The sequence below is a fragment of the Melopsittacus undulatus genome, chromosome 7 (genome assembly GCF_012275295.1).
Source record: "Melopsittacus undulatus isolate bMelUnd1 chromosome 7, bMelUnd1.mat.Z, whole genome shotgun sequence".
Classification (NCBI taxonomy): domain Eukaryota; kingdom Metazoa; phylum Chordata; class Aves; order Psittaciformes; family Psittaculidae; genus Melopsittacus; species Melopsittacus undulatus.
In genome coordinates, this window is record NC_047533.1 from 51,927,826 (window position 1) to 51,951,588 (window position 23,763).

At 38.0% G+C, this 23,763-nt stretch overlaps 1 protein-coding gene across 1 annotated transcript in view; it reads left to right on the forward strand.

Annotated features, from left to right (window-relative positions):
* Positions 1–4,067: 4,067 nt before the first annotated feature.
* The window catches only part of BANK1 (B cell scaffold protein with ankyrin repeats 1), a 169,279-nt gene continuing 149,583 nt past the window's right edge, over positions 4,068–23,763 (forward strand). Inside the window, 2 exon segments of the mRNA XM_034064453.1 lie at positions 4,068–4,229; positions 21,841–21,913. Of these exon segments, the coding sequence (XP_033920344.1) occupies positions 4,068–4,229; positions 21,841–21,913 (235 nt within the window).

Here is a 23,763-nt window from a genome sequence, read left to right on the forward strand (position 1 = left end):
AACAGTCACTAATCTTCTTTGTGCCAAATGACCAAAGTTGCAATAAGTTGCTTTTCTTACATTCATTTGCTTAGAGACCACTGTATGATCTATTCCACTATGTGTCTTGCTCAAAAAAGACTCCCCTGTAAACAGCAGTTTTTAAGGTGGCATTTAATGTAAGCCACTGAGGGGCTCACAAGAAATGAAAGAGAACTCAGGACTGGTCAACTCTGAACAGTAAAACAAAAAGCAGTGGATTTAGCTGGGAGCATTTCTGGCAGAATTTTTAGAAGCCTTGTTGAAAGAATACACTCTTGAAATGCAAAGTACAGTACAGCACATCCCACCTTTCCATATCATTCTAGTTCCCATCTGGTACAAAGCACAGTCATTCCCTCCTTTGTAAATCTCACATTCTCTCTTATGTCTTATTCTCTTCTCTCTAATATATTAAGTACCAAGATACCAAAGTTACTCCTACTGATTTCTTACAGGAGACATTCCTATCTTTCAATATTCTTAACAAGCATTTTTATTCTTTTCTACCTACAATATGCATAAAGCCTACATATCTCAGCTCTCTTTCTGTGCTGAGGCTGTTTCCTACAATTTGCTTCTCCAAATCAGTATAAAAAAAAATAGGCTTTTCACCTGTTGAACCTTTCTACTTTTCTAAATGTTTCTCAGGTTTCTTATGCTTTTCTCTGTGGGAGGATACAGCTGAACTGGAATTCTGTTTCCACTTCTCTTTGAATATCTTTGTCGTTGGATAGAAAAGTTTCCAGTTAACTGAACTTATCTATTGCTTCTGCATTTGATCACTAGGTAATGCTTGCTTGCATCCTATCTGTGGTAACTGAGTCAGTATACAGGCATTTCATTCCCTCCCACATTAAGGTCCTGCTGCCTATTATCCAGGACTGTAGCTTGCCTTATTATCTCATCGGCACATCTGACTTGTTCGCCGGGGCGTTGGGGGGTGGGACGTGCCATTCCTTTTTAGTTTGCAAATCCTTTCAGAGCTTCTCTCAAAGCAAGTTCTCTATACATGTTGAAAAATTCTGGGCAGCATATGTCACTATTCACACACTGTCTAATGAAATAGTTGCTTGCTGCAGTTCACAGATGTTCAGAGCCCAGTACTGACTTACCAGGGTGTGTTTATTGGTAGCTTGCACTTGGCAGTTCTATTCCATAGCCCATTTGGGTTAACTGACTAACCTTTCACACCACTAACACCAACCTCTTCTGGATAGACATCACATAGATTTTTCTGTAGCAGGACAAGAAGCAATGGGCTGGTGAGCATCTATCTTTTGACATTTGAAAAGCCAACAATTGATCTTCCAACTCTGAGTGTTCTTTGCTTGCTACATATTCATCTGTTAGCATCACTTGATTCTTAGTTGTGATGCCATACCCATCTGTACAAATATCCTGGACATTCAATTTTGGCTTTAAATGAAGAATGAATGAACGTGAAAGCAACGAAGTTCAACCAGATGACTCTTTCATTCAGTAAACCAAGACAAGTAGTCAGTTCCCATTACTCCTGTTGGAGAGCTTATATGTCCAAGAGTCAGATTTTCACAGTTAGATCCCCAGTTGCAAGGGTGATAGCTTTGCTTCATTTTTAATGAATGTCTCTTCAAGCTGTTGATAGAACTCATCAACTGTATCTTTGTCATCTGCTATCGTAGGAGTGTTAATCTGTATGATCGACATATTGACTGGCTTTGCTAGAAAAAGAACTATAATGATTTTATTTCTGATTGGATTACATCCAAGCTTAGACTTTGATCTCCTCTTGAATATGACAAACACAGTGCAAGTTTCTTCTAATTTTTCTGAGCTTAAGCAGCAGCCCGAGTAGCTGTTCATCATCCTAGAATGACACCTATTATTCCACTGCAGTGCTGATTCTATATTTATCCATTTCAGAGCTTTCCAATTCTTTTGTCACAATAATGTGCTTCCCCCCCCCCCCCCCCCCCCCGATGTTCTTACATTAACACTGGGTCTGCAGGAGATTGGTGGTACAATCATCAGAAATTATCTTCCAAGAAGCTTGGTAAAGTAATGCTCTATATTACCAATGACCTCATATGACCAAATACTCTATATGAACCTCTTCTGAGCTGTAGTGTCTTGCTTTCCATCATGGGAAAAAAGGTAAGAGGATCAATTTGCTGGCCATTGCCCTGCCATGCCCTTTTCCTAACCCAAAACTCGTCCAATTGTTATCTACCCAGTCATGCATAACTCTTAAATTTTAAGTTTTTCCATTTGCCTGTACCATGGTCAGAATTTGCAGTTTGTATACTCTACTGATCCTACAAGTAATAAACTCCTCATCTGACAAGAGTCAGGTGACTTGGTGAATATTTGTTCCACAAAAATAGAGTGATGAAAGTGGAAATACAAAAGGGATGAAAACATGGGTTTGGTAATTGATGGAATGAGTCATATTGGAGGAAGAACACAGCATTTGAGAACCAAAGGGAGAGTTTGCATACAGAACAAGTTACTTTAAGGAATGCATGTAGTAAGTGTTGCTTAGCTATAAGTGGGAGCTGAGAGAGCACTGTGAAGCCTCCAAAATGTTGCAGATCTGGTTGACACACCTATGGTCAATCTTCTTTTGCGTCTCACAACATTTTATATTTAAATTTGATCTGGAAACACAGCAAATGTCAAATACTGAAGCTATGACTCAAGCTCATTTTTAAACTGATTGCATGCTTGTTAGAGCATGCTTCCCTTTTGAAGGTACTCCTTTGCAACAGAGCACAAATTGCAACCTCGGGAAAAAAAAATCAGAGCCTTGCAGAAAAATACATAGTGGTGTTAATACCTTCAGTCCAGTCTGTATTTTCTGCCACCAATCCCTCTTCATGAGAAAAAGAGGAAAATGAATGGCAGGGTCAAAGGCTGCCTTTTATTGATCATTATGTGATGTCATTAGGACAGAGGTTTTTTTTCTGTTTACCTGAAAACATTAGAATTTCTGTCTTAAGGATTTGTTAACTTTAAGCTGTGATGATGATATTTTAGGAAACTTCATATATATCTAGAAAAAGATCCTTCTGTGACTGAGTCCACCCACTGGTCTAACTCTGTCACCCATCTCAGCAGGTTCAGCAGCTGCCTAGAGGCTCTCCATATGATCATAGAAATCTTTAGATGGTGACAAAACCACTGCAATGTGAATTGAGACCTGGTGCTGGCAATAAAAGTAGTATTTGTTTCATCTGTTCTGCTCAGGTTCCTCACATACTTTGCTCCAGAGCAATCCTGTAACGCAAGAAGTCCCATTGATTTCAATAGACACTTTTGCTTAGAAAAGCTGCACATGAGATTTGAAAAGTAAAAACTTACTACATCTAATCTTCTCCCAGAAGAATTTCATAGATTTATGTAGCCACATTTTTAAACTGCTTAGAGTGATATCCTGGTATTCTGTAAAAAAGTTTTCGATATGCACAACATAAATCCATAACCTTTGCCTCAGATTTATGAAATGTAGAAAAAAACCTATTTTTTTTCCTTCTAATTTTTGCATTACAGTCAGCAATTATGATCTTTTATAGACAATCACCCACAGTTACAAAAAATCATTATAATTTTTATTATCAGCAAATAAAATACAACAGCAGTGTATTTCATTTCAGATGCACTTCATTCTTCTCAAGGTCTACATGCTTGTAGTTGCAATACCATAAAAATCAATATGAAGTAGGCAGAAATGTAAAAAGGTGAATGAGGATCAGTGAAGAACTTGGGGAAACCCCTTGGCTGGATCCTATCTCAGAAAACTTTGAGCATAGCTGCAGTATTGTCACATCTTACCGAACTCATTTTGTACAGCCATGTTATTATGCACTGTATTTCTATTGAATTGTGGGTTTGGGTTTTTTTAATTGCTCCTGAGAATATGGAGAAGAGTCAAGTAGTAAAAGAAAGTCAGGATAACCATTTTATTTAGAAGCTAAACATTTTTTAAGGTAGCCTAAAGACAACTCACGTGTCCTCATTGTTTGGGAAGCCTGTATAAAATATATGGTGACCAAATCCATACTGCCAGCATGAATTATGGTGCTGACAGATGTAGCCCCTTGGCCATTATTTCCTTTCTGGTGTGGACCATTGACTATCATCAATTAAATATTAAGGCTGCTGTATTTGCAGAAGCAGAGATGACAACTTTCTCTTTGCCTATTGCTATTGCAGCTCATTCTGGTGCACTGGTAAGTTTTATTTATGCAGATGTACTATTCCTACTTCAGCTGCACAGACCCTGTGCAGGATATAAACCACACAGTATGCTGGTCTTTTGACTAAAAGTCACTTTCTACCCAGAGAAAATGCAAGCACTAGGAAAGTAAGCAATAACACTGTATCTTGATCAAAGTAAGTAAGCACATTGAGGCTTTTCAAGCCGTTCCTAAAAAAGCAAGGAGGATTTGGCTGTAATGGTAGCAGAAATGGGTGCAGAATGTGTGGTCCCTTTTTGCCACACAGTTCTGGTGTGACTTTGAGCAGTGATGGAATTACAGAGTTCAGGCTTGGAAAGAGCTCATGAGGTTATTAAGTCCATCTATCTGCCCTGAAGCAGGATCAGTTGTATCTCTGCCAAGGTGTCTAACTGCTCTTAAACATCCAGGGACTGAGGCTCTAAAACCTCTAGGCAGTCTATTTCAGGGATTAATTCATCCTTTTCTTTAGGAAGACTTTTTTTTTTTTCTCCCAATGTCTAGCTTAACCCTCCTCTAGTACAATTTAAGCCTGTTACTTTGGTCTTACCCACCATGAACTCGCGAATATTTTCCTTCATTTGCAGCAAGTTTTTAAATATACAAAGAATGTCAGTGAGTCTCCACTCTTCTCACCTCAAGTCTAAGCAGTATGTAAACAGTTTAGGTGTGTAAATCCATGCTTCAGAAATTACTTAGCTGGGTGGTATACTGCATGTAACCCTTTGCGAAAGGAAGTGCTCAGACCTGCAAAGCCATTGTTAATATCAGACATTGCACTTCTAGGAACAGGGCTGTTGCAATTGCCAATTTTCATGAACAGTCTTTTCAGTAGTATTTTCATTAACAGCTTCAGCGAGAACACAATGTTTTTGTATTTAAAAGTCAGCCAACTCAGCTGTTTACCCCTGATAGGAAACAGGGACAAATGGCCAACTGCCAAAAGGAATATCTAAATGTGAGATTATGATTCTAAGATTTACCTAAGCAAAAAATTTACAGAGAAAACATCCAGAGATTCCTAAGTACCAGTTTGTGGAAGCCCTTCAGGAAATCTGCATATTGAAGTATTTTAAGAAACATGAAGAGCTTGTGGGGGCAGCAAGTTCAGAACAAGGCTTTCCTGTATTCAAGTGGGCTACAGAATAAGAAAACTGAAACATGCCAACTGCTTTCTAAATACTGACAGAAGAGTTTTATTCTAGTGGATTTTCCAATGAGCAATCTTGAAGTTTTTACCCAGAATTTACATCTACCCAGTCTCCAAATTTCAATGAGGTCTCTACACAAGGAATAAGATTTTTTCATGTATAATTTATGCTTGAAACATATATCATGTCATGAGGACATAAACTGTTAAGAAGAAAGTATGTTCCAATGTAAAACAGTCAATAGAAGCAATGATAGCCAGAAGGTTGCCTGATAATTCTGTGGAGTTGTGTTCCTCTGTGCTTTGTACCAGTAAGGATCCCTCCCCTCTTGACCTCCAGAGACAACTGTTCTTTCAAGAAGAGAATTCTGAATACTAAGAAATGTATTCAAGTAGAAGTGAAGGGAGGAGTGCAAGAGGGAAATGATTCATTACCATAACTGAAGTAGAAGAATAATCCATTCATAGGCAAGGTCATCTGTTGTTCTATGTCATTGTGCTAATGAATCACCGTTTGTTTATACACTGGGAGTAGTACCTTAGCAGTACAGAAAGGAAACAGAGACTATTTTCAGCAGGGATTATGCCAGTAATTTTAGTGAAAACTTCTAATTCCAAAACACCTGACTGAAGAAAGGACTGTATTCATAACTAAACCTACAGAGACTTTCCCACTTCTCTGGGCTGTGTGAGATTTAAACGTTCTTGTCTTAGTGCCAGATGTGTGGCCATCTGACCTGAAGCAGATCATCTGACAGTACAGACATTGATGTATTATGAACTGCCAAAAGTACAAACTAGGGAGCACAATGTTTGTGCTACTTCTACAGTTAGTATGTTCATTAGTGGTTTAGAGGAGAAGAGAAACAAAAAGGCTGTGACAGGGCAATATGACTAATTTATTCTTTAATTTTGTATCTAAAGGTCTTAAGAAATAAGTTACCTCAACTATGAGCCATTTATTCCAATAACTCTCAATATGGGTATTTAGGATTTTTGTCAGTATCTTCAAATGTTGCCAGAGAACCTGAACAGAGAGAATCTCTTAGCTTAAATTCCCAAGAGGTGATCTCTTGGTTTGATTAGACCTGTCCAAGAGGCTGCTCTCTGAAGAAGACTGTTTTGCAAGTTGCTTTGTGGAAACCTTGCAAACCTAAAGAAAACCTAAAGATCATATGAAATCCTATGATCTGGCTCAGTGCTGAATTCCATTTAAAGCCAAGTGACAAAAGAAAAATCAATAAAATTCAGAAATATTTTTCTGATAAGGCCTATTTTGCTTCCTCAACATAGTTTTGGGGTTTATTTTTCTTTGACTAACATGATTTGAGAATTCCTCAGATAAATTCCAAGGTCTGAATGCAGTTCTTTGAGCTGAGCACATCGTCAAGAATCACTGTGGGACTGGGATTGCAACCTGTTTTAGACGAGCTGGTTGCAATGTTTAATCATAGACACCACAGGCCAGATTTTGTCAGCCTTCCTCAACTAAGAACTCTTGCATTAACTGCCTGACTGGGTTGGAACTACATAGGTAAAACTGGCAGAATTTCAACCTTTGCTTTAGCAACCCATTTTCAATCATGGTCAGTGTATTTGGGAACCCCTTGTCTAAAAAGAAACAGTGTCATCCTTTAGCAGCTTGACACTTCTGAGATTCTCAGATTCTTACAGCATTTAAAAACCAAAACCAAAAATGTACAACTTAAATACGTTTCCTTGAGGTTTGGAAGGAAAAGCCTCCTTTACTAACCTGGTATATAAATCACAAAGTATCCCACCCACAGACACAAATTACAGAAACTCCAAATATTGGAAAGATTAATAATTAACGCATTTACAGGAGAATTACAGTCAATGGCATTGCAAAATGCCTTTTTCCCCCCACTTTGTCAGAGGAGCCTACTACATGGATGTTTATTCTACCTGCTTATCCTAAACCATCTGAAAGGCTATGAAACAGAACTGGCAAAAATAGGAGACTGAGTTTATTCAAAGACGTTCATGTACTTCTCCTTGTTTACTGTTTAAATACCATGCGATGGATGAGGATTATGTGCAGGGTGCAGCTTGTATTTTTAACAATTGTTCTGAAATCTGCAGGGGGTCACTTACATGCTTCATGCAGCATAACCACAGGCCTCCCAGTGCATTTCACTTCCTGATGTGCAGAGGTAATGCATGATTCAAAAATACCTTCCTTCAGACCTCTACTGATTTTCAGACAGAAAAAAAACCACCCAGGAAACAACTTCTGTACAGATTCTCACACCCTTGTGAAAACTGAACAAGGTGGTACTGCAATACTCCAACTTTCAATGCCAGATCTATGAGCAATGGGCAAATAATTACCCAAAAGGAAAAGAGTACAGACAGGAATGAGACAAATACTTACTTTGCTACTCTAGAGAGCCACATACGTCTGGAAAGAGCCTGGTGCTATCTATCTGCATGTACCTGAGGAATGCTCCCCAGCCCTTCAGACCTGGTAGTTGTTACAAGGCATCAAGCTTTTGTTACGGCCCAGCTTTCCATGTGAGCTATAAACTATAGCTTTGCTTCATTACTCCCTCTAAATCTCTGGGAAATGAGAAGGGAGAGAACTCGCAGGCTCCTGGTGTTCAAGTCAAACATCCTGTTATAGGAAAAAAGCATGGAAGATATTGTACCCAATTAAAAACAACCAAAAATGTCATCCAACAGAGATATCCAGGGAAAGCTTTAGATGTATCAGTACATCCATAAAACTATAGTTCTTGTTATGAATTAGAAATATGAAAGAATTTGGTTTAAGGAATGGTAGGAATAGGGATTATGAGTCAGCTAAAACAGATGAAGAACATTTTAATGTTACCTTCAGGGGAGAAACTGAACAGAATTTTTTATAGTTCCACACTCACAAATAGTTAAATACTACTAGACCCTTCCTCTAGTTGTAAATTTAATCAGGGACAATAATAACATTTTCTTCTTCCCCACTAAAATTGTAGGGGAAGTTATTTGGTATGCATTTTGCAGATAAATAGAAGACAAGTAGTCATGCTTGTTACTTAAGGCTTTGATGATTAAATATATTAATTATTTCATGATTTTATAAACTTACTTATAGAGTGTCACCTACGTCTAAACACCTGCTTTACATAGTTATAGATGTGGACTAATAACTTTAAAAAATAGCTCAAAGAAGCTGCATCTTGTTTGGGTTTGGTTTTGGTTTGTTGTTTTTTTTTTCCTGTTAGACTGTCAGGGGAAAAGATAATTGCAAAAATCAATTCAGAATGTAACAGAAAAAAAAAAACAACATAATACCTTCATCTTCTGATTCATTGGAAGAATGGGAAGAAAACAGAAGAGACAGTATAACACAAATGACTTTATGTGGATAAAAACCTGAGTTGTTGATAAAGATTTGGAACAACCTGGCTAACCTCTGTGGGTTTGATACGTCAGCTCTGCTTAATACAATCAGAAAATTTATGAGGGAGAACAGGTTATGCTCAAACATTAACACTCTACAGGGCAAAAGGAGTCTTCCCTCTTTGCAGAAATTCCAAAGGACTATTCAAAACCTCACGTAGTTAGTCTTCTGCTTCTTTCCAGGACCTATTTAATCATAAATACACTTAAGCTCTATCATCAGCATGGCTTGGGCTAGCCACAAAAAATAAGCCCTAATTTGTATCTTCACTACTAGAAGATGTTGCTAACTCTTGTAACAGTAGTTGAACCTTCTTTTTTGACATCAGCTAGCCACTGTCCTTCACTAAAGCAGTTCATTAATAAGGCAATCAAATGAGGCAATCAAAAAAAGGTAAAAAGGAATGAGAAAAATATGGGGACCATTTCCCCTCTCATCTCTCAACCTACCCACAAACTGGTGAAGAAGATTGTATTTCTTTTGGGGTACAACAGTTCCATAATCTTCCTGTCAGTCCACTGAGAAAGCTACACTCCAATGAGAAAGTTACAAAACTATGTCTATACTAATAAATTAAGCAATGTATACTAAAAAGCTACGTATGTTTTAAAGCTTGGTACACATTCCTCTCTACAGCTGAATTACTAAGACTGTCCCTGGCATGGATTTGTCCTGTACCAACTTATGCTCTTCTAAGCATCCAGGGATGTTTAAGGTGTGAATACAGCCCCAGAGACACTTTCAGTAGCAATTTAGATAGAAAGTAAAATATAGATATGGCTTATACAGGGCATACACACCGGTATGCACGTTATAGCTCTCTTCAGACTACAAGCACAAGCAGTTAGCAAAGCATGTAGAAAGATGAGGGCATCAGTACAAACATAACTTTCCATCCCATTGTATACTGGGTCGCAGACACCTAAGTATTAATTATTGATGTGTTAATTTCTCTTGGCCATTCTTGCAGAACACCACAGGCATACATAATATCCATTCCAAGCAATGATGTTTCACCTTTCCTTGACATGTGTGATATAAGGCAGTCATTAGAATATGTACGCAAGTTTTATAATGTATCATGCCATAGTTCACTGAACAAAACTACCATTAAGTCTCAGAGTAACGCACATCTGGAAGTCACTGAGCTGCAAGATTATAATGCTTAGTAGGCCAGTGAAGCATAAATACATGCATTGTTAAAATTAGTTTCTTTTAAAGGGCTCAAATACATATGCAGTTCTTATAAAGGTCTCACCTACTGGCTTGGAGAAAAAGATCTGTCTAAATGTAACTTGATTGAAAGGGATTATCTTCAATTTCAGTGTATTGCAGAGTAATTCTATTAAAGAGCTGAATTCCTCATTTTCCCCCCTACTAAGGACATTAATCAGTTCCTTGATGTGATATTAGTTGCATTTAACTTGAAAAGAGATGGGTTCAGTCATGCATACATGACTAATTCTGTTAAAACATCAACAACAGACAGAAAATCTATCATTTAGATTTTAACTGAACTACACAACTAACAAAGTCCATGCTTTGAGACTCAGAGCCCTAAAATGTCAGTAATCATAGTAAGTCTATAACAAACAAAAAACAGTAAAGGCAAAGGATGACACTCTTGATGTGTACTTGATTGAAAAGGAAAAAAAGAATATACACAATATCTTTAATTACAATTTAGCCTATACAGTAAAGGTTTTCAGAAACACAGCTCTCTATTCCAAGCAAATCAAGTGACATTTAAACAACCTGAACTTTATGTAATCAGAGTCCTGAATTCCACATTAACAAATGTTAATTTTACCAGGTATTTTTACTCCTTGGTATAGAGTGACATTTTGGAATTAGACCTCTGTCTTGACAAAGCCTTTGATTTGTTTTGACACAAAGAAGACTATGAGAAGGGTTAACTGTATATACCCTGATGTGTTAAAGATTCAGAGGACAAATGTGTCTTCACTGACTGATGCAATAAGGTTGATACCACTGGGAACTAGCGAACTTAAACCCACCATTTCTTTCTGCCCTGCTGTCTCCTTGATTATGCAGGGCAGAAAATGTTTTTCAAAAGAAGCAGAGTAGAGTGCATTTCTCATAGGGGTCCAGTATTTCCCGTGTACTTTTAGTTTATACACATTAGCTTCAGAAAGAGGTTCAAAATTTACCATCTACAGAGAGTGATAAACTATCTTTGAGAAACAAAACCTTGCCACCTCACACTCTAACAATAAGTCAAGGAGTGGAAAGGCCACTGGCACTTAAAACCAACAGTTTTCCTTCACGGCTCTGTAAATACAATTTGTTGCTAACTCTAAAACAATTAAAACACCCCAAAAATATATATTTGGGACTGCAGGGGCACCAGATAAAGATCTTATCCAAAGTAAGTGACAACTCTGTGTTCATCTATTTGGTTGACTTAGTCAAGTCACTAGTGTGAGGTTTAATGATCAATACACAGACACATTTTGTTATATTAGGATATCCATTTTCCCCCTAGCATGTAGCTGTTATCCCAGAAGGGTATGGCCCTTGTAGGGTTTGTGACATAACTGTCATCCATCCAAACTCATAAAATGGCAACTAGATGCCTTGGCGTAAATATGTCCACATGAATGAAATACTGAAACTTTGAGATATCAGAAGTGGTTTTCTGTGGTAGCAAACTGGGTTTGTTACAATTCAGATCAAATTAGGTGCACCACACAGGTACTTTTCCCTTGCTGAACTCCCCTTTAATCCTTACTCATAAGCTCCTGACTCACTCATCATCTAGAAATGAAACAGAAAACAATGCCTGAGCCTAGGGATTAAAAATACATTGATCAAACTGCATTTAGAACTTCATTCTTTAGAACTAGCTTGTTAGACTGGAGATTTATTTGCTGTTACTAATAGGTCCCTACCAACTCCATGTATTTAAAGTGACAGCCTTTGAAAATGCAGCCGTTCACCTGACTAGTCAAGTAGCACAACAGATTTATAACCTGTTTGCAATAGCCTGCCCTCAATTTACGATGTAGTTTGTTTCATTCTAGCTTAACATTTTAATCTAGAAATACATCAAATCTTTAAAGTCAGAGAACTCTGCCTGGGCTATTAAATCAGTAGCCTAGATGAATAAAAGTAAGAGTGGGCAATACATCCCTTATTTAAATAATCCCAAATTCTCTCTCTCTTTGGCTGAATAGATATTCAGTATTTCAGTATACAGTCATGTGTGTCCCAAATACTTAACTCAAAATGCAAATGCTTTAGGATTTCTATCTCTTAGATTGTATCACAGTGCTACTGTTAAGACAGTTTTACTTAATTACAACAAGCTACAAAAACTGACTTACACTGCTACAGAAAAAAAAAACAGTACATTTGGGATTGCATTTTCTTCTCCTTAAATTCTGACCATGGGTCTTTGCAGGCAACGCTGGGCCTTTTTCAGCACTAAGAGATGTGGTCTCTGAGGTTTAAATGAACTGGAAAAATTGGTCCTCCTGGATCACACTCTTTGGCTCAGGCAGCCAGCTTGCACCAACCTGAGCTGAGCCAGAATCATTGCTTCCAGTAGGACTTACGGTTTTGCATCCTGAACTCCCACAGATATTAATGCCAACAGGACCAACTCTGGAGATCACTAGGCTCGGTATATGTTTCCTACCAGAGATATCATTTACTTACATGCTGTAAAACACACGAGCAAGAGAACAAGCCAAAGCCTTTTTCTAGAGGCACAGTTGCTGGGGAAACCATCTCCCTGTATTCACTACTTCAATAACCCTTTAGCTCCGATAAAACAAACAAACAAACCATGCTCAATTTGCCTAAGAACATGCATAGCATTAATGCTTTTTTTTTTTTTTCGTCTTGCACCTCCAAGGAAACTGTTTTTCCTTTGCAGGTTGTACTCGTCAATGTGCCTATTTTCTGTCATTACATTCCCACATTTATTTTTGAACACAGATGTAAACCAAATTGATATAGTCTAATGCCATGTGTCCACACATTCATACTAGCTTGCTTCAGGAAAGGTAAACTGTGGAGTCTGTTTTAGCCATTCCAACAGAAAAGCCTGTGTACCTGTAAAAGCTGGTGAAGTGAGTGAGGAAGTAGAAGCAGCAGAAGGAACTTGACAGATGAAAATGGCAATTATCTCTCTAAGAAATCTCTTGCAGCCTGATCCTCCCTGTCTTAGTGGTCTGCATTTTGTTGTTGGTCTCAGACTCTGGAGATGTTATCATTTAAGAAACATTAACCTTTCCTCTAGCCTTAGCCAGTCTCAATTGCTTTCAGTTGCAGTGAATGAAATAGGTCAGGTTCAAGCCTGCAATAAACTGTCACACCTTTGAAACTTTTTCAGAGGTCCACATGCTTTTGTCTTTAAGGCTGTTTGGCCTGACTGAGTCAGATCACAGCTCTGTTTTGCATATCCCTACTTCATGAGCTTAACTATATCTACATAGGAATCTAAATTTTATCTTCATACTATAATAGAATTGGGGTATTTATTTGAAATTATTTCTTACTTTTTAACGCTGCGTAAGCACTACTGTGTTTCTCTACAACTGTTATTACAAGGTTCTTGAAAGCCACAGGAACATAAAAGAAATGTCTTCCTAATATTGCAGATTTTGAGTAACCTCTGTCAGCAAACATCACAGCCTAACAGCAGGATATATTCTATAAACTCATAGTAGTGAATGAAGACCTGTATAAACATGTTTAAGAATTCTTGCCCTGATTTTGCAAACTGCAATTATTACTCGGCTTAAATGCACATGAATTTCTCTGTTAGGTTTAACACCAATACTCCTTTGCAATTGTGAACAGTTGGGTTATTATTTCCTGCCCTCCTCTGAACTTATCTTTAAGAAATTATTTTGGAGGGAAAAAAAAAGCACAAAAACGTTATCCTAAATACAGATATCAAGAACAAGAGGAGTGCAATCTGAAATAATCTGATTTACAGCAATAACAGACTGAAGCTACCTGCTAGTTGATTTAACTACAAATCATCATCCAGAGCAACCATCAGTTATGCAGCTTGAGATGAAGCCTATTTTTCCTGAAACATAAAACAGACATAAATGACCAAAATGTATGATGAGTTTGTTAATTAAAACAGTGGCAGAATTCCAGTAGGACTACTTTATGAAGTTTATTACAATACAAGTTGTTCTGAGCCTAATAATGAATGGTAAATTACCATATTTTACCAGTTTCCAGAAAGGATGATTTTTAATTTTTACCTTTTAATAACAGAACATGAAAAAGTTCTTCCTAGTTCAATTTAGTCTCACTTACTTAATTTTTTTCCTCTCTTTTTGTGAAATATTAACTAAGACACTTAAAGTTATATACAAGGAACTATTCCTTGTTGTTCCTTTCAGGATGGAATTATGCACTGCATGCTAGTCTCTCTAAAGTTATGCAAGAGTTTGCATGTAGGATTACTGCAGTCCCTGGAAAGAACAGAACAACAAGACCTAATGGGTGGCCTGTTACCCAGCTGTCTCTTTACATTTTGCATGCACTGCAGTGAGGATTCAGTGCCTTCAGCCATCCAGGAGCTGCCCAGCTGTGCAAAACAGAAAGCACATTTAGCACATTTGGAACAAATTAATATTGCAAATCTCATTTTGCCAAAGCAAGAAGACAAGGGAACCTATCTAAGCTGCAGTTTTAATTATCTCCACAAACTTGAATTTATAACCACTAATTCTGACCAAAGAATTATCCTGAATGACTAACTGTAATGAACACAATTATTCTCCTATAATCTGGACCCTTCATAATGTTTCTTCCTATCTTGGAGGCTATGCTTTGTCTAAGCACTTGGGAAATGGTAGGAACACCTTCATGACAGCCATGAGGACTGCAAACTCCCATTCCATGTCTCCCTAAGGCAAATGGATGTTCTCTCCCATACTTAATTTAGTAGGAAAATGGCACCTCTCCACAACCTTCTGTACAATGCACCTTCCAATCTGCATCATCACCTCCTCAACACAGCTTGACACAAAACTTTGACAGGGCCTGAGTTACTGAGAGAAAAAAAAAACCACTAAAGCCTTCCAAAATCTTGAGCTAATGAAAATATCCCATTCCTTGCTCTAAAACATTTTCAGCATGAGTTCAAGGAGAAGATCCCATAGTCAATCCCACCCCAGCCAAACAAGGTATAAGAAAAGGCTGTAATTGCAAAACAAGACTTTGATATCCAGGCTTAAAACCCCTTTCCTCACATGCAGGAGGCCACAGCACTATTAGCTGGCAATATTCCCCCTTAGTCCTCCCAGATTCATGAGGTCGTTGAGAATATCCAGGAAAGTATCCTTTTTCCTGAAAAGCTTCTTTTTCTTGCTAGCTCATGCTGCTGTCTCTTGCATAAACTGTGAGCAGTCTTACAGATTTATACATCAACCTGAAGTGTTGTCAGATCTTTGGTTTTATTTCTTCATTAGAAAACTGGTTTATACTGCTTCGGAAACTATGTTTTGCCCTCACCTTCTCATTTGTTCTCTGGAAGAAAGAATCTGTTCCCTGCAGGATTACTCTATGCAATTTATTTGGTCTCCACGTGAGCATGCTCCACAGACTACCCCTTGCAAGCTAACACTTTAGTATTGTCTCAAAGCCACATAACACCCCCATTTTACCTTGTTTTGGTTTTCTCTCCCAACCTAAAGCTCCTCTAAGTGTTTTCTTTATCCTTTTAAGTACTTCTGCTAAATCACTTGTGCTAAGCAAGTGATCTAATTGCTGACAGAGAATGAGGTGGTCTCCAGATTAGCTTACCAAATGCTGATCTTGCACATATACTACAACTTCTAATTTGGAGCCAAGACATCTGCTCACAGGTGGTAACTCCTACAGGATCTGTTCTCCTGTGACCTAATGAGCTGTTTTGTTGGCTTATTCATTTATTTCCTAAAGAAATTATAGAATCCTCCATAATTTTTGCTTGTGAAGTCTGGCTCTTATGCTCTCCGGGGCTTTGGCCAGGAACCATGTGGTTGGAGGACTTATATGAAGTGAAAAGGTTGTGATTCTGTAAGAAATCCTCATGACCCACCAGCTGTGGTTTATTAGTCCTACAATGACCTAAAAATCTGTTGAATGGTATAACCTCAGCCAGTGCTTGCCATTTGAAGAATGCTTTCACATCAGTGCAGAGGAGAAAAAGATTTTCAATAATAATAATTGATTTCTGTAAGATGTGCACTGTCAGGCTCTTATGATGAATCCTGACAATGTACTGTCTGCTTTTTGGGCTTTCATTGGCATTACTGCAAGTCCATTGCTTAAAATAATACCTTGGGCACACCATTCATAAAATTTGGCTGCCTACTGTGGGCATATAGCTGTTGTAATATGAGAGCTTTGTTACATTCCTTTACAGCTACCTGGATTCTTACTGTCCTTCTGCCCTGTCCAAGTGTTTCCCATCTCTTAAAGGATGGAAGAAGAGGGTAGACACAGAAAGAAAAAGTTATAAAAGGGTTATATACTAAACAGAACAGTTGTCTACGGTGCATTAGTAGAATCCAGGTCAATCTGGCCAAAACCACAGTCCTGAAACCTGGCTGACTGTCAAAACTCCAGAGCTTCTGACCCTTCAGTGCTGTCAGTGCCAAAATTTTTCTTCTATGAATATGCCAGAGCCCACCATCACTGAATGATGCACACTCCTTCAGCCTTCTCTCTCTCCTTTGTCTTATTGGGTGTTTGGAAACTTGGTGGTTGTCTTCTGTGTTCTTGGAACTGACTGATAAGCTGGTCAAATGCTCCCTTCTCCTAAGAGTGCCCTAACCACATGCTATTGACAGCACTTGAGCAGTTGACTGCTTTCTGCATGGTGCCACATCTTCAAAATACAGAGTGAGAAAGAGAATACAGAATAAACACCACCCTGTAGCAGTTACAGGCCCAGTGTCTGCTCAAAGCACCAATTCTGCAGTTTTCTATTAAACACTCATAAAACAATAGAGAACTGTGGGTATAAGGGCTGGCTCCCATGTCTACCTCTCCTTTCTCTAAACAGTGTTCTACCTATTAGGCAGCACCTTTTCCTTCCCATTATACAATGTTAATTAGGGGAAGGATGAAGTCCTGGATATAGTACAAGGCTGAGCAAACAAGCAGTAAAACACTCTGACAGCAATTATTTTTGGTAAATCATATAAGTCTGGAGCTGCCACACAGCAAGTCAGTCCCTCCTCAGAAATAACCTCAACCAAGCTGCTTAACCAAGCGTTCTCTGATGCCACTCCAGAGGCTGTGCAGCAATCATGAATGCTTGTCCCCATGCAAGTTACAGTGACTAACTGATGCTGTTATGATACTGGGAAAATACTATTGGACCAGCAGAGCATATCATTTGAATCCCTTTCTAATCCCTGCTCTGATATCCCCAAACAGCCCACATTACCAACCAATCAGAATGTCAGGGTCAGGAAGATAGCCTTTCACAACACAGAATAAAAGACCAAACCTAATGTTCTAATAAAAATATATCCACATTCACTTTTTTGTGCTCTTCTGTTAATAAAGTCCACACAAAAAAATCCTGTGCTTACGTATTTCAGCTCTAGCAGAGCTGCTGAATTCATGCAGTAGTGCAAGTGCTCTGTCTTCCAGCTTTTCCGTGTGTAACATGGACTTTTCAAAAGATCAAAGCAATTTAAAAAGAAATGTGTGGATGAAACTACCTTCAAAACTGTCCCAGTTCTCCTACTGTTGCTGATGTTTCTGATGTGACTTCCCCTGCTTTCTTCTTTCTACATCTCTATTCACAGAGCAAAGAACTGCAGCCACACACAGAGTTTCCTTAAGAAAAGTTTATACATAGTACAGGTAAGAGAGGAATTTTCTTTCTGTATAGAATCATAGAATCATAGAATAGTTAGGTATAAATTGTATACAGTTTTTTAAATCTCCACTGAGAATTACTTTCTTATTAGACTGTCAAAAAGAGACACCCATTCTACCTGGACTGTGAATCTGAACAACACAAATCTGCTAGCAGGCAGAAAAGTCTTTAAAATTTACTGGAAATGTTCACTTTTGATCTGATTAAGATTTCTGGACCATCTTTAGATTCTTATAGTTTGTCTATGGCAAACCAGCACATCTTTCAATGAGATGAGATTTTGTGGATTTAGAGCTACAAATGGAATTACAGGTGGTCCCTAGCTGAGTAGTTTTCTGGAGTTCACAGCCAGTGTCTTTGAACGTTTTGAATAGTGAAGTAAATACATTAGCTTTTACTTTTCCAAGCAGACTTCTAAGTGCCAGGAGATCTGTCACTATGAAAATGTAAATCTCACTAAGGAAGTCTGGCATCTATCCAGAAGCTGCTGAAATCAGCAGAAGTCACCTGAATGATTTTGACATGCAGATCAGACTTCATGTGGGTATAAGACATGTTGAAGAATGCCATGAAAGATGATCTTTTGCCACATAGAGTCATTGCCTCCTTTGTTTTAAGGAAAGGTGAAGATCAAAAGCTTTTCCCTTATTTTTGACACAGCTGAACACACTGGACCCTTATTGGCTTCATAGAGTCATCTTTTTCAAAATAATCAGGGAACCAACCAGAGACTTTTTTGGAAACAAACATGCTTGGAAACAAACATTTCTCAGCCAATATACTCTAAACAATTTGGCAATGTTCTTATCTCATCCTTGTACACCAAAGAGTTATTTCCAATGCTTAAATATGAATCAAGAGTTTAAAAATAGTATAGACCTGGGCCTGTTTGTTTAATTCTCTCTCCTTAATTCAAAATAGAGTTTAGGAGCTAAGCAGAATTCTCATAAACCAAACCTAGACACATTGCAGAAACACTACAGCATCTACAGACTCGAAGAAACTGTCATATATACTCTGACAGGTTTTGGGTTTTTGTTTGGTTTTTTTTTTTCCTGGGATTTCTTTCGAAGAATGTTTCATAAAATCTCAGGATTGCTCAGTCTGATTTATGGTCAGTTCTTACCTCAACTAACCACAATCAGAATTTTGGCATCATTTCACCAATGTTGTCGCTGAAGCTGTATCAGTGTACACCAAAGTAAAAAGTACTTTCAGATCACTCATGTGATAAGGTAACAAATTAAGAGTTGTATGCCTTGTACTAGATAATAGCAATTGGTGCTTTTCCTCCCATCCCCTTCTTCCCCCCCCCCCCCACTTTCCTAGATGACGGAAAGAAGTAAAAATGGTTATAATGGCAGAGATAGTCCTCATACTCTGAGAAGTGTAGACATGCACTGTGCAATGCAGTGCCAACCTGTAGGCTCAGGGCTGCTGATCCTGGGTGGCAGGCAACCACTGTGGAAAATGTAATGAATTTTGTACTGCACTGAAAGAGCTGAAGTCAGTGCAGCTCCTGAATGCAGTCATCCACTAACAGTTGTGTCATGCCCTTGAGTCTGTTCCCCTCATCTCCCTCCCATGGCAGGCTGACCATCCCAGCAGTACACTACTACAGACTTCCCTCCACCAGCTGTGCTGGTTACAGCAAAGGCAACAGAAGTATGTGTTTAGTAGGACACTGGAGTTACACTTAGTAGGACACTGGAGTTACATCATCAGTTTTACATAATTTTTTAAAGAAAAAGCAACCACAGAATATTTTTCACTAGGTTAAATTGCTTCCCCTGGATGGTGGACTCCTGGAATTTTTTTTAGAATTATATGCACTTCTTGCTGTTAATACTAGATTTCCTTTCCTTTACAATTGCCAACACAGCATTTAGAGATACTAAGAAAGTATGCATGGACAGAAAACAATATGGTAGAAGGTCTGAAACATTGCTGACTTTTATCCTACTACCTAGAAAGAGTAAAAGTAAACTATGGTAAGAAAAAATAACCTATTTTGTAATTCTAAAAACATGAAGGGAGGAAACATTTTTTATTTTTTCTGTTCCAAATATTAGTTAGGTAAGAATATGATCTACCTCTAACAAAGACTATGGCTACCACTGATGTTAACAGACACTGGATTAGCCTAAAAGGATAGCAAAAGAAGCAGTTCATAGTTCACGCTCTGTCTTTGAACTCTGTTTTTCAAATTTACCTAACACAAGATATAAATAACAAAATATTAGGAAATGCCTTGTAGGTATGACAGCATTCAAAATGTCTTGATGCCTTTATCCCGGTAAATGGTCAATGTGCCATGCTCTGCTTTACAAAGCCTGTCTTATCTGTGCACAGCTTGTGAACAAGTGAGCAGTCATCCTCATTCCCACTCACAGCCAATCCCAAGCAGCAAAGAAGAAAAAACTTTGCATGTGGTCCACACAACTGCCAGGGAAAGGACAAGATGAAAGCTCAAATCTGCTGTATGAAGCCTAAACGACTAAATGCAATAAACTTTCCTGGTTTGCAAGGCATAATAAAAAATGTAAAAGAAGTGAGAACAGCATCTGGAAAGATGATAACATGAAACAGTGGCAAAATGGTTGTTTCCTTTTCAGTTCTGGTATCAGTGCCTGATGATAAAGACTGCTGAAATGAACTTTTCTGGTCTTGCAGTCTTTGAAAGAAAGAAACCACGCTTGGTTTGCTGGTTAACAACTAAGATACCAAAATATTTTAGAAAGAAATAGAAGTGTTCACTTAAAGACTGTTAGAATATCACAAAATAGCAAAGGCAACAGCAAATAAAATAAATTTATATTTTATGTATATTTATTTAATACTTAATTTTATTATATCTCTATGCTTATCCAAAATTACATTGCTAACGATAACCCACATAAATAAAAAGCCAAATATAAGAATCTCTCTCAAATTCCTTCATTCTACCTCCCTAGTACTAAAATCATTTCTAGACTGGCCAGTGGTGGTTGGCCACCAGAGGGAGCCGGCACAACTTCAGAAATTGCAGAAGGACAGTAAGACTGACAAAAGAAAAAAGTGCCTATGTTATTTGTATAGAGACTGCAGAAGGGAAGTGAAATTTTTTTCAGGTTCCACAGAAACGTTTCATGTAGAACCAAGACTTCATGTGATGTTATTTTGCTGCTTCAGTGTGGGAAAAATAGGAAGCTATTCAAAGTGAATGAAGATACTGAAAAACATTGCACTATTCATGTGAGAAAGGGGACAATAAACAGTTAAGTAGATCAGCTTCATATAAAACAAGTAAAAGAGAAAAGGAATAATTTATAATGTTAATTCCATCATATTCCTGTTTCTGTTCAGTCTGTGTAGGGCCTAATGTGCATACAGTGAAAGTAATTTCGGAAAAAGAATTCTCTCATTTTGTGTAGGCACAAGTATGGACAATATGGGAATAATGAATAAGAAACAAAGCAACAGACTCTGTCTTATACTTGTCCAAGTATTTGATATTGCTTCAATAGATCACAGAATCATAGAATGGTTTGGGTTAGAAAGGACCATCTCTTTCCAACCCCCCTGCCATGGGCAGGGACACCTCACACTAGACGATAACGCCCAAGGCTCTGTCCAGCCTGGCCTTGAACACTGCCAAGGATGGAACATTCACCACTTCTCTGGGCAACCTCTGACAGTGTGTGACCACACTCACAATAAAGAACTTCCTTATACCTAACCTGAACTTTCCCTGTTTTAGTTTAGACCCAATATCCTTTGTCCTATTGCTACAGGCCCTGGTGAAGAGTCTCTCTCCAGCATCCAAATGTCTTTATGAGTGAGAAAAAAAGTCCTCTGATTATTTTAAAATAAGAAAACTCGACATGTCTTGAGAATAACTTTACAACTTTCATCATTCACTGGTCATATTTACTTCTCTGAAGACCACTGTCCTTTCAGATACCTTGCATTTATAGTCCTAGCATTCTAAATGCATCTGATAATTTCTTCTTAAGCAACCCTGTGAAAAGCCAAGTTGACATTTATGAAAGTGGTAAGATTTATGGAACGCTCTTTCAGAACAAATTATAAATTTCCTGTGATGACTTTATTGGAAAAAGATCAAAGAAATCTCTCTTTAATAATATTGATATTGTTATAATGGTAACTGCTTATTTTCCTGCAGGACATAGGAATGAAGAAATCAAAAAGGAAGCAGGGAAAGGGGGCAAGAGATGAAGGATGCAAGGGAAATGAAGGTAAATGGCAGGGGGCAATAAGACTGACAAAGAACTATGTGCAGTGGTAAAAGAGGAAACAAAAAAGGACAACATGTATGTGAGATTTCTGCATCTTGAATGCAGGCATTACACAACATCCACCAGTGAAACTATTAGTGGTCTCTGTCACCCCACCAGAGAGGCCTGCTGGCTTCTTGAATAAAAACTTCAGTGCCAATACGATTATTCTTGCTGATTGTAACAGCTACAATATGAAAGTGCCATACACTCTCCTTGTCACAGGGAGCAATTAAGCTCATTCAAGTCCTCCATCCAGGCTGTTTTCTGCTCAATACATTAACTGTTGGATGTACGGCAAAAGTCAAAAGATATGTGTCTTGTGCCTGACAATGGGAACAGAAGTACTGAGGTATCCGACAGTCAAGTGTCTTCACTCACAACTTTGACTCTAGCAACTGGTAGGCTACCATAAAATTGTACCTCCTTACTTATTTTCATAAGTCCTCAAGTCTTTTATATATCTTTCCCAATGTTATCCCACATTATAGATGTTTCAGGTAATTGCAAAAATTGCCACAAGTCATAAAAAACCTAAAAGGTTTAGTTTCTCATTTCTATACCTTTGAAGAAATAACCACTAAGATTGGGCCAGCTTCCCAGTAATGATTTCCAATCTATTGGGATTTCTCACCACATACAACAGCAGAAATTGGCAGAATGAGCAGGCCAGACAGCTAAGAAGATTCTATTAAAAAACTACAGGACACCCCTTGTGAAGTGATGAGAAAAGTTTCAGTTTAACTGCTTCTGCAACTCTGTCAATTTGCTGTGTTACTAGAAAATCTCATAGTATTTTATTCTGGTGGGTCACGTTCTGCAGTCAGTAGAGTCTTACTCCATATGTCTGTTTTCACTTCTAAAGAAACTGACAATTCAAGTGCCCAAGGTATAAATGGAAGAAAAGCATTCAAAAACTTTATGAAAAACAAAAGAATGCAGCATGGGCTTTGCACTGAGCATTTTAGTTGTTGTGTAGGAAGACCCTGCATTGTTCTGATCAAACAAAAGATTTGACTCAGAGAAGTCAGTGTTATCTTCAGTTTCTACTTTCCTAATCCAAGTAATAGAAGAACTCAAAAGGCAATAAAGGAGTTATCTTAAAGGTCCTAAATTACCTGAACACAACCCCGTACATTTGGGATTTGACATTATGGCCACTTTGTGGTAAGGCATTTATCCCTCTTCACCCAGACGCTCCTTTGTACATTTACTATGTTTTACAGGGTCCTTTTGTTCACTCACCTGCACTAAGTAAGACACCAAAAAGTCATGTTGCAGTGTCCTGCATAACATAAAATATAAGTGATATTCTGTACATACCTGCCTTGCTACAGCCATGAAAACTACTTACATAAAAAGCAGCATTTTTCAATTAGGAAAAAAAAAGGCAAAAAGTTAATTTTAAAACTTAGTAACCTGGAGCTTCAATTTAATATCCTCTGTTACCTGCAATATTTGAATAATCAGATTATACCCTGAGGTCTGCTGTAGTTTCACATTACAAATTGTACTGGTAGTTTGGGACTCGAGGTTGGAGTTTCTAACTGTCAGTTAGAGAGAAAAACCTCTTGAAGTTTAAAATTTTCAGACCACTTGTGACTAAAGTATTTCAATGTGCTGCTATGTTCTGATATATCAAATTATATTTACATGTATTTTTAGTATTTCTACAGGAATGGCCAACTGAGATGCAATGTTTTTGACAGGAACATCTGCCGGGTTCCATTACAACACACTAATAATGAGAACACATCTGCCGTATTTTAAAAGTATAGGAGTTTTTCCTACAGTTTCATTGGAATGGAAAG